At 53.1% G+C, this 12768-nt stretch overlaps 1 protein-coding gene across 1 annotated transcript in view; it reads left to right on the forward strand.

Moving 5' to 3' along the window:
- The first annotated feature begins 1018 nt into the window (after positions 1-1018).
- The window catches only part of LOC127392701 (collagen alpha-1(I) chain-like), an 84202-nt gene continuing 72452 nt past the window's right edge, over positions 1019-12768 (forward strand). Inside the window, exon 1 of the mRNA XM_051636936.1 lies at positions 1019-1115. Coding sequence (XP_051492896.1) covers positions 1019-1115 — 97 coding nt within the window. The remainder of the gene's footprint in view (positions 1116-12768) is intronic.

The following is a 12768-nucleotide window of genomic DNA, read 5'->3' on the forward strand; positions in this document are numbered from 1 at the left end:
AGATAAAATACTCACAGGGGCTGGGAGTGAGCCTGCCTCCTCGGTGGGCCTAAGCCAAAACCCCCAAAGGGCTTCTGTGAGTGTCACCCAGCGTGGCCGCCGTGGCACAGTCAGTGCCACTAGTGATGTTAGCTCAGAGTGCAGCACCAAGCAGGGTCTGCTGTGCAGACGAGGGATGGTGACAGGGGGAACTCACTTTTGGGGTGTCCATCTGCAAATACCTTCTGCTGGGTGCTGCTGTGGCCCAGGAGTGGTGTGAGAACAGGGCAGGACCTGGGCGAGGTGAGGTTTAACCCCTGTCGTACCAAGAAGGGCGTGAACCGGCCCAGGCTCTGGGTAAGGAGAGCAAGGGTTAAACCCGGAGGACGAGTACAGCTTTCAAGGGAGGTTTGGGGTCCCTCACCCACTCCAAAATGCCCCACAGGAGGCTGGTGTGTTCCCATCACCCTGCGGGAGCAGGGTCAGGTCCCTCCAGGGGGAGGCAGCCAGCTGGGGTCCAGCTTTGGGAGCAAAGCACCCCGAAAAACACTGGCAGCAGCTTGTATTTGGGGAGCGGGGGGGGGAGGGGGGGTGTTTCCATTACCTATGGAGGCCAAACCAGTCCATGATGGGGCGGGGGGGTGTGTGTCACTCACCCGTGCAGTGTGACACGCGCGTGTGTGTCCGTGTCAGCCGTGCAGCTCTGCACACGGGGATGGGGCCCGGGCCGTTGGAAGCGGGTCTGATTTTGGGGGGTGCAGGTGGGTGAGGGGAACATTAACCCCTGCCACGCTGGGTCCGCAGGACGTTGTCTCCCCCCCCCTTCCCGCAGAGGTGTGTGAGGGAAGGGGCGGGATGGGGGGGGGGCGGAGTGTGTGTGTGTGTGTGTGTGTGTGTGTGTGTGTGTGTGTCCCGGGGTGCGGGGGTGCCCCCAGCGCCGGGCGGGCCGGGGCGGAGCGGGGCGGGGATGGGGGTGGCGGGGCCGTGCCTGCCCCTGCGGCGGGGCCGGGGAGGGATGCGGGGCGGGATGTGCGGCGGGATGCGCTGCGGGGCGCTGGCGTTAGCGCTGCTCTGCTCCCTGCCCTTCTGCCCGTCGGGGCTGGAGCCCCCCGAGCCGGGCTCCGGGCTGCAGCCAGGTAAGGGAGGCACAGCGGTGGGGCGGTGGGGGGGACCGAGGGACCCGGGGAGAAGCGGAGGTCTCATTAACCCCCCCCCTCTGCTCCTCATTCATGCTGTCGGGGGTCACCCCTCCCCCGTCCCCCCCATCCGGGATGCGCTGTGTGAGCCCCGAGCTGCTGCTGCGGGTCCGCCGGGGCAGGGAGGGAGGCCCCGGTCCGCCCCCCCAGGTCCTCCGGGTCTCTGCGGGGATGTGGTGGAGGTTCCCGAGGTCGGGGGGCTGCGGGGTCCCCCGCGATGTCCCGGCATCCCAGCTGCGGGGCAGCCTCCGTGACTTCGGAGCTAGAAAAGCTTCTCGGCTCGGCCGAGAGCATCCCCGCGGGCTGCGGGGGCCTTGCGGGGCTGGGGGGTGGCAGGGAAGGTCTCTCTTCGGAATGGGGGCTGTCTCAGGGTCTGGGTGGCAGGGCCACCCCTGCAGCCGGGCTCGGTGTCCCGGGTCCTGCAGGAGCAGAGCCGGGACGCGCCGGGGGCTTCTGCGACGGAGCAGAACGGGCTGGGGGTGCCAGGGCTGGAGCTCTGCTGCTGTCCCCGGGGGCGGCAGCACCGCTCCTGTCCCTCGCCTTTCCCCAGGGTCACCGTCCTGAAGCTTTTCAGGAAACTTTTGGGACGGCTGAGTCCTGCGCTCCCCAGGAGCCCCCGGCGGGCTGCCCCCCGGGATGGACCCAGCGGGCTCCAGACCCCTCACCCTGCAGACGGTGGGACACAAGGCTGGTTTGTCCCTGGAAAACCCCAAACAAGCCGCTTCCGAAGTTTGGTGCCTCAGGCTGGGACTTTGCACTGGGAAGTGATGGGCCCTGGGGGGGGTGGTGAGGAACTTTACTAAGTGACTATAATAAGAAAAGATGTTTCTTTGGAAGGAGGCACCGGCTGCTTCTGAGACATCTCTTGCTGCATTTGCATTGTGCTAACTCCTGTGTGTCCCCATCAGGGTGGTGACCTCATGCTCCTGCCCAAAACCGTGTGTGTTTGGATGTGCCAGAGTCTTCTTTACAGCCACCTTGGTGGGAACGTGGTCCTGGGAGGGAAACCACTGATTTATCTCAGCAGAGCTTAACTCCACGTGAAACTCGGCTGGGGAACAAGGCTGGAGTGATGCAGTTCACAGCCTGGGAAGCAGAGCTGGGAATTGCATTGCAGGGGCTGGAGTAAAATCCAAGTGGGGATAAGGTGTAGGGAGGTTTGGGATCAAACTGAGGGACCTGGGAGGTGATAACTCCAGTGAGGGTACAGGGCTGTGTGGGCAGGAAGGTAGAGGGCAGGGAGGGGTCTCTGCATCCCCGTGTTTCCCCGGGCACAGCAGGGAAGGGAAGAGCTGGAGGTGCCAGCTGGCTGCAGCAGGACTAGGAAGCTTCATGCTCATTATATGTTTTTTATTTTCTGTGGCTCATGGGGCAGCCCTGAGGATTTCACTGAACATCATCCAGCTGGGTTGTCCTTTTGTCACTGCTGCCCAAGCTGGTGAAGGTCACGACATCAACCTGGTGAATGGGGCCTGAGCCCTGAATGTGTGAGTTTCTCAGGTTTTGGCATGAAAAAAAGGCAGGTTTTGGGGGGCTGAGGTTCTTGTTCTTTGGTCAGTCCTTACTGATGGTGCTGTCCTGGTCACTGGAAGGCCTGTGGAGCACAGCTGCAGGAAATAACCCTCAATGAGAGAGCTGGGGAGTGAGGAGCAGCCAGCTGGGGGCTTGGGTGCCCTTCCTGGCCTTGGAGCTGGGCTCAACTTTGCAGCCAGTGACTCGTGGCACTCCTGCCACTGGCCAGGGGCTTTGCAGGCTGAGCCTGAGTCAAGTGGGGAATAATTGAAGCAGGAAGCAAGTGCCAGAGGAGAGCAGCTAATTACTCCAGCCAGAACTTGGTGTCTGGAACTGCTGGGATCTTTGTGAGGGTATGTGTTGCTCCTGCTCTGTGGGGCTTGGTGTTTGGCATTCGTGGCATCTTCACCTTGGAAAAAAATTAGGATCCATTTCTTAAGTGGATTCATTAGGAAATTAGGATCCCTAACTTCTTTCCTCACTCCAGCTCAGTCAGAACTGGGTGATTTCTTGATGCATCCTGCTTCTCTGCTCAGCTTGGGGGTACCAAGCAGGTGGTATCTTTGCAGTGTTGCTGTCACAGAGGTGGCACCATCCCTTGTGCCAGGTTGGAAGAGTGGTTTGCATGGCTCATGGCTGGCAGAGACCAGTTTCTACACTCAGGAGCCCCAGCTAGGGCTTTGAGTTGTAAAAGCAGGAGGTGAAGCCATCTGGGAGGGAAACTGGGCTGTGGATGCTTGTTATGTTTGTAGCTGTTTCCAAAAGGATTCTGGCTGATGTTCTCAGGAGGTCTGAGGGTGCCAGAAATGGGTGGGAAATGATTCCAGCATATGGGGAACAGGGATTGATTTTTTGGGGGAGCATTACAAGGCAGTGGGTGGGACCTGATCTCCCTGAGCTCACTGCTGCTGCACAGCTGTGTCGTGCAGGGGAGGCAAAGCCCCAGGTACCTCCTGCCAAGGCTGGATTATTGAAGTTGCACCTTGTTTTTTCATGGTTTGAGCTCTCATGATCTCTGAGCAAGACCCCTCACAGTGCCATGGGTCTGTGAGGTGGGGGGAAAGGTGGCACTGGAAGAGTTTTTTCGGAATTTGAGGTGCTGTGGGGCTGCATGAGCCCTGGTTACCCCTCCTCTGTGTCCTTTGTGCCCAGATGTGCTGGCACCAGTGGGGACAACACGGATCTCTCCAGGGCTTTGCCGAGCTCACCCCACCAGTCAGGGGGTGCTCTGCTTAAGAAAGAGGTGAAAGTGGGAAATCTCCCTGGTGTTGTGGGAGCCCAGTGGCTCCAGAGCTCCTGGGAGCTGGGTTATTTTTCCCCATGAAATGCAATAACCATAACTACAGCCCCACAAAACTCCCCAAAGAAACCCAGGAAAACTCCGCCTGGGAACGTGACCCAAAAATGAATGTGCACGACCAATTTGCCATTAATTAAAGCTGAGAGTCGCCCAATTAAAATCTGCTTCATTAAGGAATGCATCTGAAAATGCAACGCTTGGCTCCTGCAGATGGTATTTCTTGCTAGAGGGTGGGTGAAAGTGGTCTTTCAGGAAATCATCCTCCTGGAGGTCTGGAACTCTGAGATAGAGCACAGGGCAGCGAGGCACCTCATCTGGTGTCTCTCTTGCTATCATGTGCTTGAAATTAGGATTTGTATGTGGCCTTCATGAACTAAACATTTAACCTACTGTAAATATGCAAAATCAGCCATAAATTGCCACGTGTTAGTTCTGTTTGTGTGTGCAGGGTGGCATGTGTTTCATATGATGCAGATCACATGCAGGTGTGGGTATGTAAAGCTGACAAAATGATGGTGATCTTAGCTAGTTTCAAGTCAAACTGCTTAAAAATTCAGAAATACCAGATTTGGACTCTTCACAACCTCTTCATTTGACCCTCCAGTGCATGTAGGTTGGTCTGGAGTCCTCAACTGGGCAATATATATGGGTTACTTTGTGGGTTTTTTGCCCCCTCGCAAAAGCCTCAATTGTGCATTTAAAGAGGCATAAACACAGGAGTCACTGCCCTGTCCCTGTCACAGAGAGCATCTGTGCAGCCTTTCCCTGTGGCTGTTTGCCCCTGTGAAGGCAGAGAATTGAGGATTGAGACTTCAGGGCTTGCAGAAGGTGAGAGACCCCCAGGCAGAGCCCACCAGTACATTTTTGGTAACGCAGCTTTTCTCTCAGAGGTTCTTTGTGCACTCCTCTGAGCTGAGGTTTTTGCACAAGAGGCCAGAGAGGGGATGAAAAGATGAATGCAGACCTTTTCCACCCTAAAATCCTCTGCTTCCTTTGTCTGGGAATTGGGAAGAGGTGGGTAGAGGCAGGAACCTTTGCTGCTTTTCCTTGCTCTTGAGAATTTTTAGCTGCTTGGTTGTATCCTCCCCTTGCACTGACCTCAGTGCAGCTGGGTGCCTGGTTGCTGGGGGGGGCTTTGGGAACCCCAGCCTGGAGGTGGCCCCAGTTTCCTCTGAGGTGTCTGGAGGAGAAGGTACTGCCCTGGGACATGGCACTGCATGTCAGGATGTGGCACGTGCTGGAGGTTTTCACACTGCTCCCCCTAAATGCTGCCATCCCACCCAGCACCACCTCCCTCCCGAGGTGATGGGAGACACAAGGGTGCTAATGGCAAAGCCGTGAGGGATGGGGACACTGGGGTGCAGGGACATTGGGGGGGGTGGTGTTCATGCACAGACCTGGGACCACTCCTGGGGCTGCTGTACCCAGACAGCTGCCAAGATGATGCTTTTTGCTGAGGGGTTGAATTGTGCCGAACTTGAGCTGTTTGGCTTGAAAAGTCTTGAAAAATCTGTCTCGTGGTGAAGTATTTGAAAAATTTCCACCAAAACTGTTAGGCAGCTCCCAGGGTCCCTGTGTTCAGCATGTATTTGTATTCCTGGAAGTTGAGGACTTGAAGTTTGGCACCATCCCCATGAGAAATCCTTCCAGATTGGGCCCAGTTATAAAATCTTCACCCTCTCTACAAGGGACTGGCCGAACGGAGCTTCCTTCCCTAAAATCCCCTATTTGAGCAACTTGGTCTTTTGAGCAACCTGGTCAGAGGGATGTGCCTCCTGATTTCCAGCTGGTGGCAAAGGGACTTCTTGTCCCCATAGTCCCTTCATTGTGCAAAGGCTTAATTCACCCTGCAGCCCCTGTGATGGAGCAGTGGGCTGAGAAGCTTTGCTCTCTCCTGGCCATCAATTAAGCAAAAAAAAAAAAAAGCCCTCTCTAAGACATAAACCCCCTCCTTCCCTGCCTTTCCCACTCCAAGAACTCCAAGGAGAGCAACACAGTGACAAAAATAAACTTCTGTTTAGGGCACGTCAACCTTAACAGTGCATCTCCTAATTAGTGCAGCACTAATTACCCACATGGAACTGTGCCGAGCTCCCCCCACCCCTCCTGGCAGTGCAATTCCTGTGGGGTGAAAGGCCACCTCAGGTCACATCCCTTGAGCATCAAGAGGCAGATACACACATCTGTGCTCATTTCCAGAGGAGACAGGTTCATTAATCCTCTCTTTAGAGCAGAAGAGGAGTTTCTGCCTGACTCCCATGGCTCCCAGAATGGGACTTGGGGAAAGCTCCAGCCGTCCTGCTGGAACTCAGCAGGTGGAGCACACCAGCTTGCTGGAGCTGCTGGAGCTTTCCTGAATAGCTGAGCCTGTGAATAACATCCAGAAAGTAAGACTTTCTCAGAAGTCTCGTGGCATTAGCACGAATGCCCTTCTCTGACCATTGCTTCATCCTTGGGTGCTTCTCCTCCAGGTTCCTCTCAGCATCCACGAGGAGGAGCAAAAAGTGATTGTCCCTTTCCAGACACTGATGGTTTTCTTTCCAGGTTTACCCAAGCCCTGCCTCTTTTTTTTTTTTTTAAGACAGGAAGGGTGCAGAGAGTCCAGCTTTGCAGCAACCCAGGCAGAGCGAGGCAGCTGGAATTTTCTAGAGGCATGATGCCCTTTGGGATGTGGGATGTACCTGAAAACTGGAAAGATGCTCACACTGGGCTATATCTAAAAAATAACCCACCTGGAGTGTTCCCAGCATCCCCATGGCAGCTTGCCCTCCAGGGGTATCACTGCTCTGTCAGGTTGGTTTGTTTTTTACACAGTCAAGTTCTTCATAAATTCGTTCATAATTTGAAATACAGGAACGATTAGTAAACAAATTGGCAGAAAACTGAGATGTGTTGGGAAGGGAATCTGGCCCCAGACATCACAGGTACCTGGGAACTTCCCCCTCCCCATCTTTCTGGTGTGTTTGCAACACAAAAATGCACTTTTTTTGCAGTTGAGATGCTTGGATTTTTCTCCATAAAATTGTCCTTGAGGAAAAATCTGTAGCTTTTCCAGGAAGAAAAGAGAGTATTTCCCTGGCAGGCCAGTTCTACCCCAGTGCAACTGCTTCCAACTGGAGGCAGTCACTGTACATCCCCCCCAGGGGCTGCCCTGCCCTGCTCTCCTTCTCCCTCCCTGCTCCAGGTGAGCAGGGGCAAGAGTCAGTCCATTCATCCTGGCAACAAATTCAGCCCCACGAGGTGATGGGGTCAGTGCTGAGCTCCCTCCACATGAAACATGATGGTCCATTTCCACAGACCTCATTCAAATTGTTTCACTTGGGCGGGTTGGGGGGGGGGGGGAAATAATCAGAATTCCTTCTTTTTTTTTCCCCAAAAAATCTGTCAGCCTGAGTATTTTAAAAAGTCTATTTATTTCTATTTTTTACCAGCATATTTTCTCTGCTCTGAGCCAAGGTGGATGGGGCAGAGGGGTTTCAGTAGGCATCAAGGCAAGGGTGAGGATGCTGGTGTCTTCCCTGACTGGGATTTCTCATGTTTGCTGGAGTTTGTTGAGCACTGGCAGCTTGTGCCAGGCTGGGGAGGGCTGAGCCTTCACCAGCCCCAGCTGCTCCCAAGGGTGAGCTTGGAACTTTTCCAGCAGCCACTTGCATAAGGTGCTGCACATATTTCCCTGGCCAGTTTTGCTGGGCCAGGGAGCAGAGCTGGAAGAGGGAGCTGGAAGAGGGAGCTGCAAGGATGAGCACCTGGAGGAGGATGGGTGCAGGCATCTGGGGCTGCCAGTGGCATCTTGGCATGTGTTCCTTTCCTTACAGAACCACTTGTCCACAGGCACTGGCTGCTCTTTCCCAGGCTCCCATCCCTGAGGAAGGGATGCTGGGCAGACAGACATGTGCCTTTGCTCTTCCAGCAATGGCTCCAAGCTGAGGGCTCTTTGCAAGACAAACTGCAGCCAGGCAGCAGATTATGTTCCACCAGCTTCTTTCTTTCACCCTTTTTATTAATCTTTTTTTTTAACCTGCCAGACAGGATGTTCTGCAGAAGTGCTGTTAATCTGAGGGCTTGCTCTGTCTCATGTTTATCCAGCCCCTCCCCATGTGAGTGCTGGTGTTTGTGCCTCTGCAGCTTCAGCAGAATCAGAGCAGGGTGGCAAGGAGCAGATTTGGTGCTGGCCACCAGCAGGGGCAATGCATGGAGAGGAATGGCCAAACCTCCTGGCACTCTCTCAGCATCTGGCACCACCTTGGGAAGGTAACACGTGTGTTTTTTTCCCCAGGATGGGGTGAATCTTTGCACGTGGCCTTTTTTCCTGCTCTAAGGAGCCCCACAATCTGCATTTATGGTCACTCCAGAGCTCTGGGGTGGACTCACTGCAGCAGCAACTGGTGTTTAATGGCTCCAGATGGCAGGTGTGCAGAGTCCACCCCCTCCTGAACCTGCTGCTGGGAAATTATAGGGGTTGGGCACAGGTCAAACGGATCCAGCTGAGGGCAAAAAGCTGATTTTTTGTTGTTGCTTTCACCAGAGTGCAAATGAAGGTCAAATATATATGTATTTTTTTCCCATTGCTTTTGGTCTTTTAAAATCACTCAAATAGAAGCCTCTATTTTCTTAGAGGAAAAATAAAACAACAAACCAAACACACACACAGCCAAACCCCACACTTAGTGGCAGCTGCCTGCCCTCACAACCAGCATTATGCAGAGGGTTTCTTCCCCACCAGCAGAAGGTGGGTGTATTCTAAGTTGCTCCCTTTAGATAAAACGTAAAATATTTCCACTGGGACTTGGAGAAATAGAAGAAGAGGGTAGGTATTCTCCTGCAGAGACAATTAAAGCCCTTCAGAGCCCCCAGCTCATCCATGAGAGCTGCAGGGCTGATCCCTCCTGCAGGCAGCTGGGGAGGAGGGTGCAGCTGATTCTCATCACAGCCAGCCTGGTTGTTTGGAGCTGGCAATAAAAATGGAGAGAGGAGGGGTTGGGGTTTTTCACCCCAGCTCCTCTGGGTGGTTTTAATGGGGGAAAGCTAGTCTAGTATGCCTGCTTGGTTTATTTTTGGGTGAGGAGTGCTGCTCGGCACCCCGGGTTGGAGAGCACCTGGGAGCAGCTGGCTGGGGAGGTGCTGCAGCCTGAGCAGGTATGGAGTGTCCTTCCTATGGGAAGCTGGTGCAGGGGCTCCCTGTGTGTGTGTGTGTTGTAGAGTCATATCATAGAATGGTCTGAGTTGGAAGGGACCTTCAAGATCATCTAGATCCAACCCCCCTGCATGGGCAGGGACACCTCCCACCAGCCCAGGCTGCTCCAAGCCCCATCCAACCTGCCCTTCAACACTGCCAGGGATGGGGCAGCCACAGCTTCCCTGGGTAACCTGGGCCAGTGAAAACTGTATCAAGCTTATCTCCTGATGGGTGATTCCCACCAGTGGGATGGGGTGATGGTGACCCCAGCAGGGTTGTGGCCCAGCACTGGCTGCTCTTTCCCAGGCTCCCATCCCTGAGGAAGGGATGCTGGGCAGACAGACACGTGCCTTTGCTCTTCCAGCAATGGCTCCGAGCTGAGGGCTCTTTGCAAGACAAACTGCAGCCAGGCAGCAGATTATGTTCCACCAGCTTCTTTCTTTCACCCTTTCTATTAATCTTTTTTTTGAACCTGCCAGACAGGATGTTCTGCAGAAGTGCTGTTAATCTGAGGGCTTGCTCTGTCTCATGTTTATCCATCCCCTCCCCATGTGAGTGCTGGTGTTTGTGCCTCTGCAGCTTCAGCAGAATCTCTGATTGTATCAGAGAAACAATCCTGCTTTAGGTGAACCTCCTCTGGCAGGGGGGTTGGACTAGATGATCTCCAGAGGTCCCTTCCAACCTGAACATTCTGTGATTCTGTGAAATGCAGGAAGTGATGAGCTTGCTTGGAGCAGATCCCACCCACAAAAAAATGCAGTGTGAGAGCTGGGGAGGGACAACACAGCTTGTCCCTGGAAGGTGCAAATCAAGAGAGAGATTCAAAGTAACCCCGAGCAAGAAAACCAGAGTTGCAGGGTGAGGAAAATTTATTGGGATATTCTGTGTGTATAACACTAGGAGGGTGGTGAGAGCCTGGCCCAGGTTGCCCAGGGAAGCTGTGGCTGCCCCATCCCTGGCAGTGTTGAAGGGCAGGTTGGATGGGGCTTGGAGCAACCTGGGCTGGTGGGAGGTGTCCCTGCCCATGCAGGGGGGTTGGATCTAGATGATCTTTAAGGTTCCTTCCCAACCTAAACCATTCTATGTGGTACCCAGACCTGGTGTGTTTGGGGCATTTCTGGGTCTCTGTGCTATTAACTTGTCATAGTAACTTGTGTGTATCCTCAAGATGGAATGTGAGAACATACCTTGGGTTTTCAGAGAGAAAAGGATTCATTCTATGACGAGTGGTTCTGCTGGGGAGCGTTTGTTCCCTGCGGCGCGGGAGCAAAACCTTTAGTTTGCCAGGGTTGCATTATTAATACTTTGCTGAGATGTTTGAATGGATCAATGAAACAGCTGGGTGCTGCCTGAGGAAATGCTGCTCTTTGTTTTGGCAAGCAGTGGCGTCCCAGGGCTGAGGAGATGTTCTGTAATGAGATCTGTTAAAAGGTTGTTAGTGATGCTGAGGAGTTGGGAAGTTGGATCTGGCAGCGAGTTTTGGCATGAGCAGATTTTAAACAACTCCTGGGCTCTTTTATTTCTCCTTTTCCCCCCTCTTGCTGGAGTTGTTTTAGTTGTTTTCTATTTGAGGCTGGCAAATGGAAAGATGTGGGATGGAGAAGGGAGAGAAGATGGAGGAGCTGGTCCCCCTTGTGCCAAGCTGTCTTCCTCACCCTGGCCAGTGCCTAGAGGACATGAGGTGCAGAATTAAACTGAGCTGCAGAGAAAGAAGGAGAAAGAGAGAAAACCAGTGGCTACAGACTCTGTATGGAGACCTTGAATGACTTTAAGAGAAGTTTGGAAGCTGGGTGGCCTGGTTCTCCTACATCACTTGGCAAGTGTCTCTGGCCAGCCAGCTCCTGGGTGCCACTGTGGTATTTTCCCTCTGGATTCCCTAGGCGAGGTTTGAATCCAGCTGGCATTACCCTGCTGTGTGGAGGGGCTGTCAAGGGGGTTGCAGGAATTCAGGGACAATCAGCTGATTGCAGGGTCTGTCTTTCTTCCAGGGCAAGGTGGTTGGGGTAGGGACCTGCATTCCTGGCTGTGTGGAGTGACCCCAACGAAGTTGGGGTCTCTGTCTTGAGGCCTCAGAGCAAATCTGGGCAACCAAGCCCTGAGCTCCCTACCACAAGCCAAAAGAACAACTGCACAATTTCTTCCTGTTGTCTGCTAATAACTGTGAGGTTTTGCACTGGTTTGGGAGGAGAGAAAGGCACAGGATTGTTTGAGCAAGACTTCAGGAAACTAAACTTCCTTGGAGCACAAACTGTTTCTGGTGGGTCTTTCAAAGGAGGAGATCAAGGCTCCTGCCCAGGATAGGCAGTTTGCTGAGCTCTTATTAAGGGGTTCATTTTATAGAGCCTTGCTTGTGGTTTTCCTCTCCAAATGAGGGGACTTTTGGGGATCCTAGACCTTCTGCTGTGAAAGTGCTGTTAATTTTCCTTCCACAGCTGTGCTAGTTTTAATCATAACCTCCCACGTTAGCTGTAACAACCCATATGTTGATTGTATATGTTATTTCATTTGCTGCTGGTCTACGTCAGGGTTGGGCTGTGGTAGAGTTTTGGTTGCTGGGAGGACTTTTAAATCTAGATGAGATGGGTTTGTTTTTTTTTCCAATTTCAGCCACAGCTGTTGGTCCTTAAGTAGGAGTTAAGCTGGAGATCTCCTGTGGCATATTCTTTGTAGAACACCAGATCACAGTGGTGGTTTTTTTCCTGGCTTGAAAAGGCATCAGATAGGAGCAGATCCCGTGCTCAGGGACTGGTCCTGTACCATTTGATGGATGCTGATTGAGTAAAAGTAACCCAAAAATTAAATGAAAGCAGCCAAAATTCTGTGCCTCGCTGCTTATCCCAGGCATGTTTGCTTTAGAGGGCAGGGCTTACAAGTCATATCTTTGGTTCTTGTGGTTTATTGATAGAGATTTTGTATTTTTCTGTCTCAAATATATCAGGCAGTCATGGTTCTAGGTGGGCAAGGTGTGACTGTGCCCCAAAAGCACTTACTGGTGTTACTGGGGCAGTTGGTCACTGCTCTTTAGAAGAGCTGGGCTGGGGAGAAATCAAGTTTTATGGCTGCTAAAATACTCTGAGCCTGTTTAACATCACGTGCAGCAATAGAGGGGGGTGTCACCTGCATCCAGGAGTGGGAGATAGTAAATCAGGTTGGAAGAGACTTCTGGAGATAATAGAATGCAGCCCTGCTTGAAGCAGGTCCATCTAGATCCAGGCCACTGAAAGGACCACATAGAAGTGACCACTGTTGAGTGACCATTTCCCTGCACAGGCAGGAGTGGCATTTCTAAAACTGTCCCTTTGTGTCTGGGCTCTTGTTTCTGCTCTGTGCCACCTGGTTTAGTTTAACTTGGGTCTTGTTGCCCCAGACACTTCTTTCCAAAGCTTGTCAGCGACCTCAGCTTTCCCTTTTGAAGTGCAAGGCACCAACTGATACTTGAACAGGCAAGGGGAAGGGAGACAGGGCTGACAGACTCCAGGAGGTCCCAGGGAATGGAGGGAGCTGCAGCCCTAGTTGATGTGGGAATTGCAACTCCCAACGCAGCATTTTGTTCCCACAAAGAAGGGAGGAGGAGAGGGGGAGCATGGAGAGCTGGAGGCTGATCC

Source organism: Apus apus, chromosome 19, assembly GCF_020740795.1.
Source record: "Apus apus isolate bApuApu2 chromosome 19, bApuApu2.pri.cur, whole genome shotgun sequence".
Lineage (NCBI taxonomy): Eukaryota > Metazoa > Chordata > Aves > Apodiformes > Apodidae > Apus > Apus apus.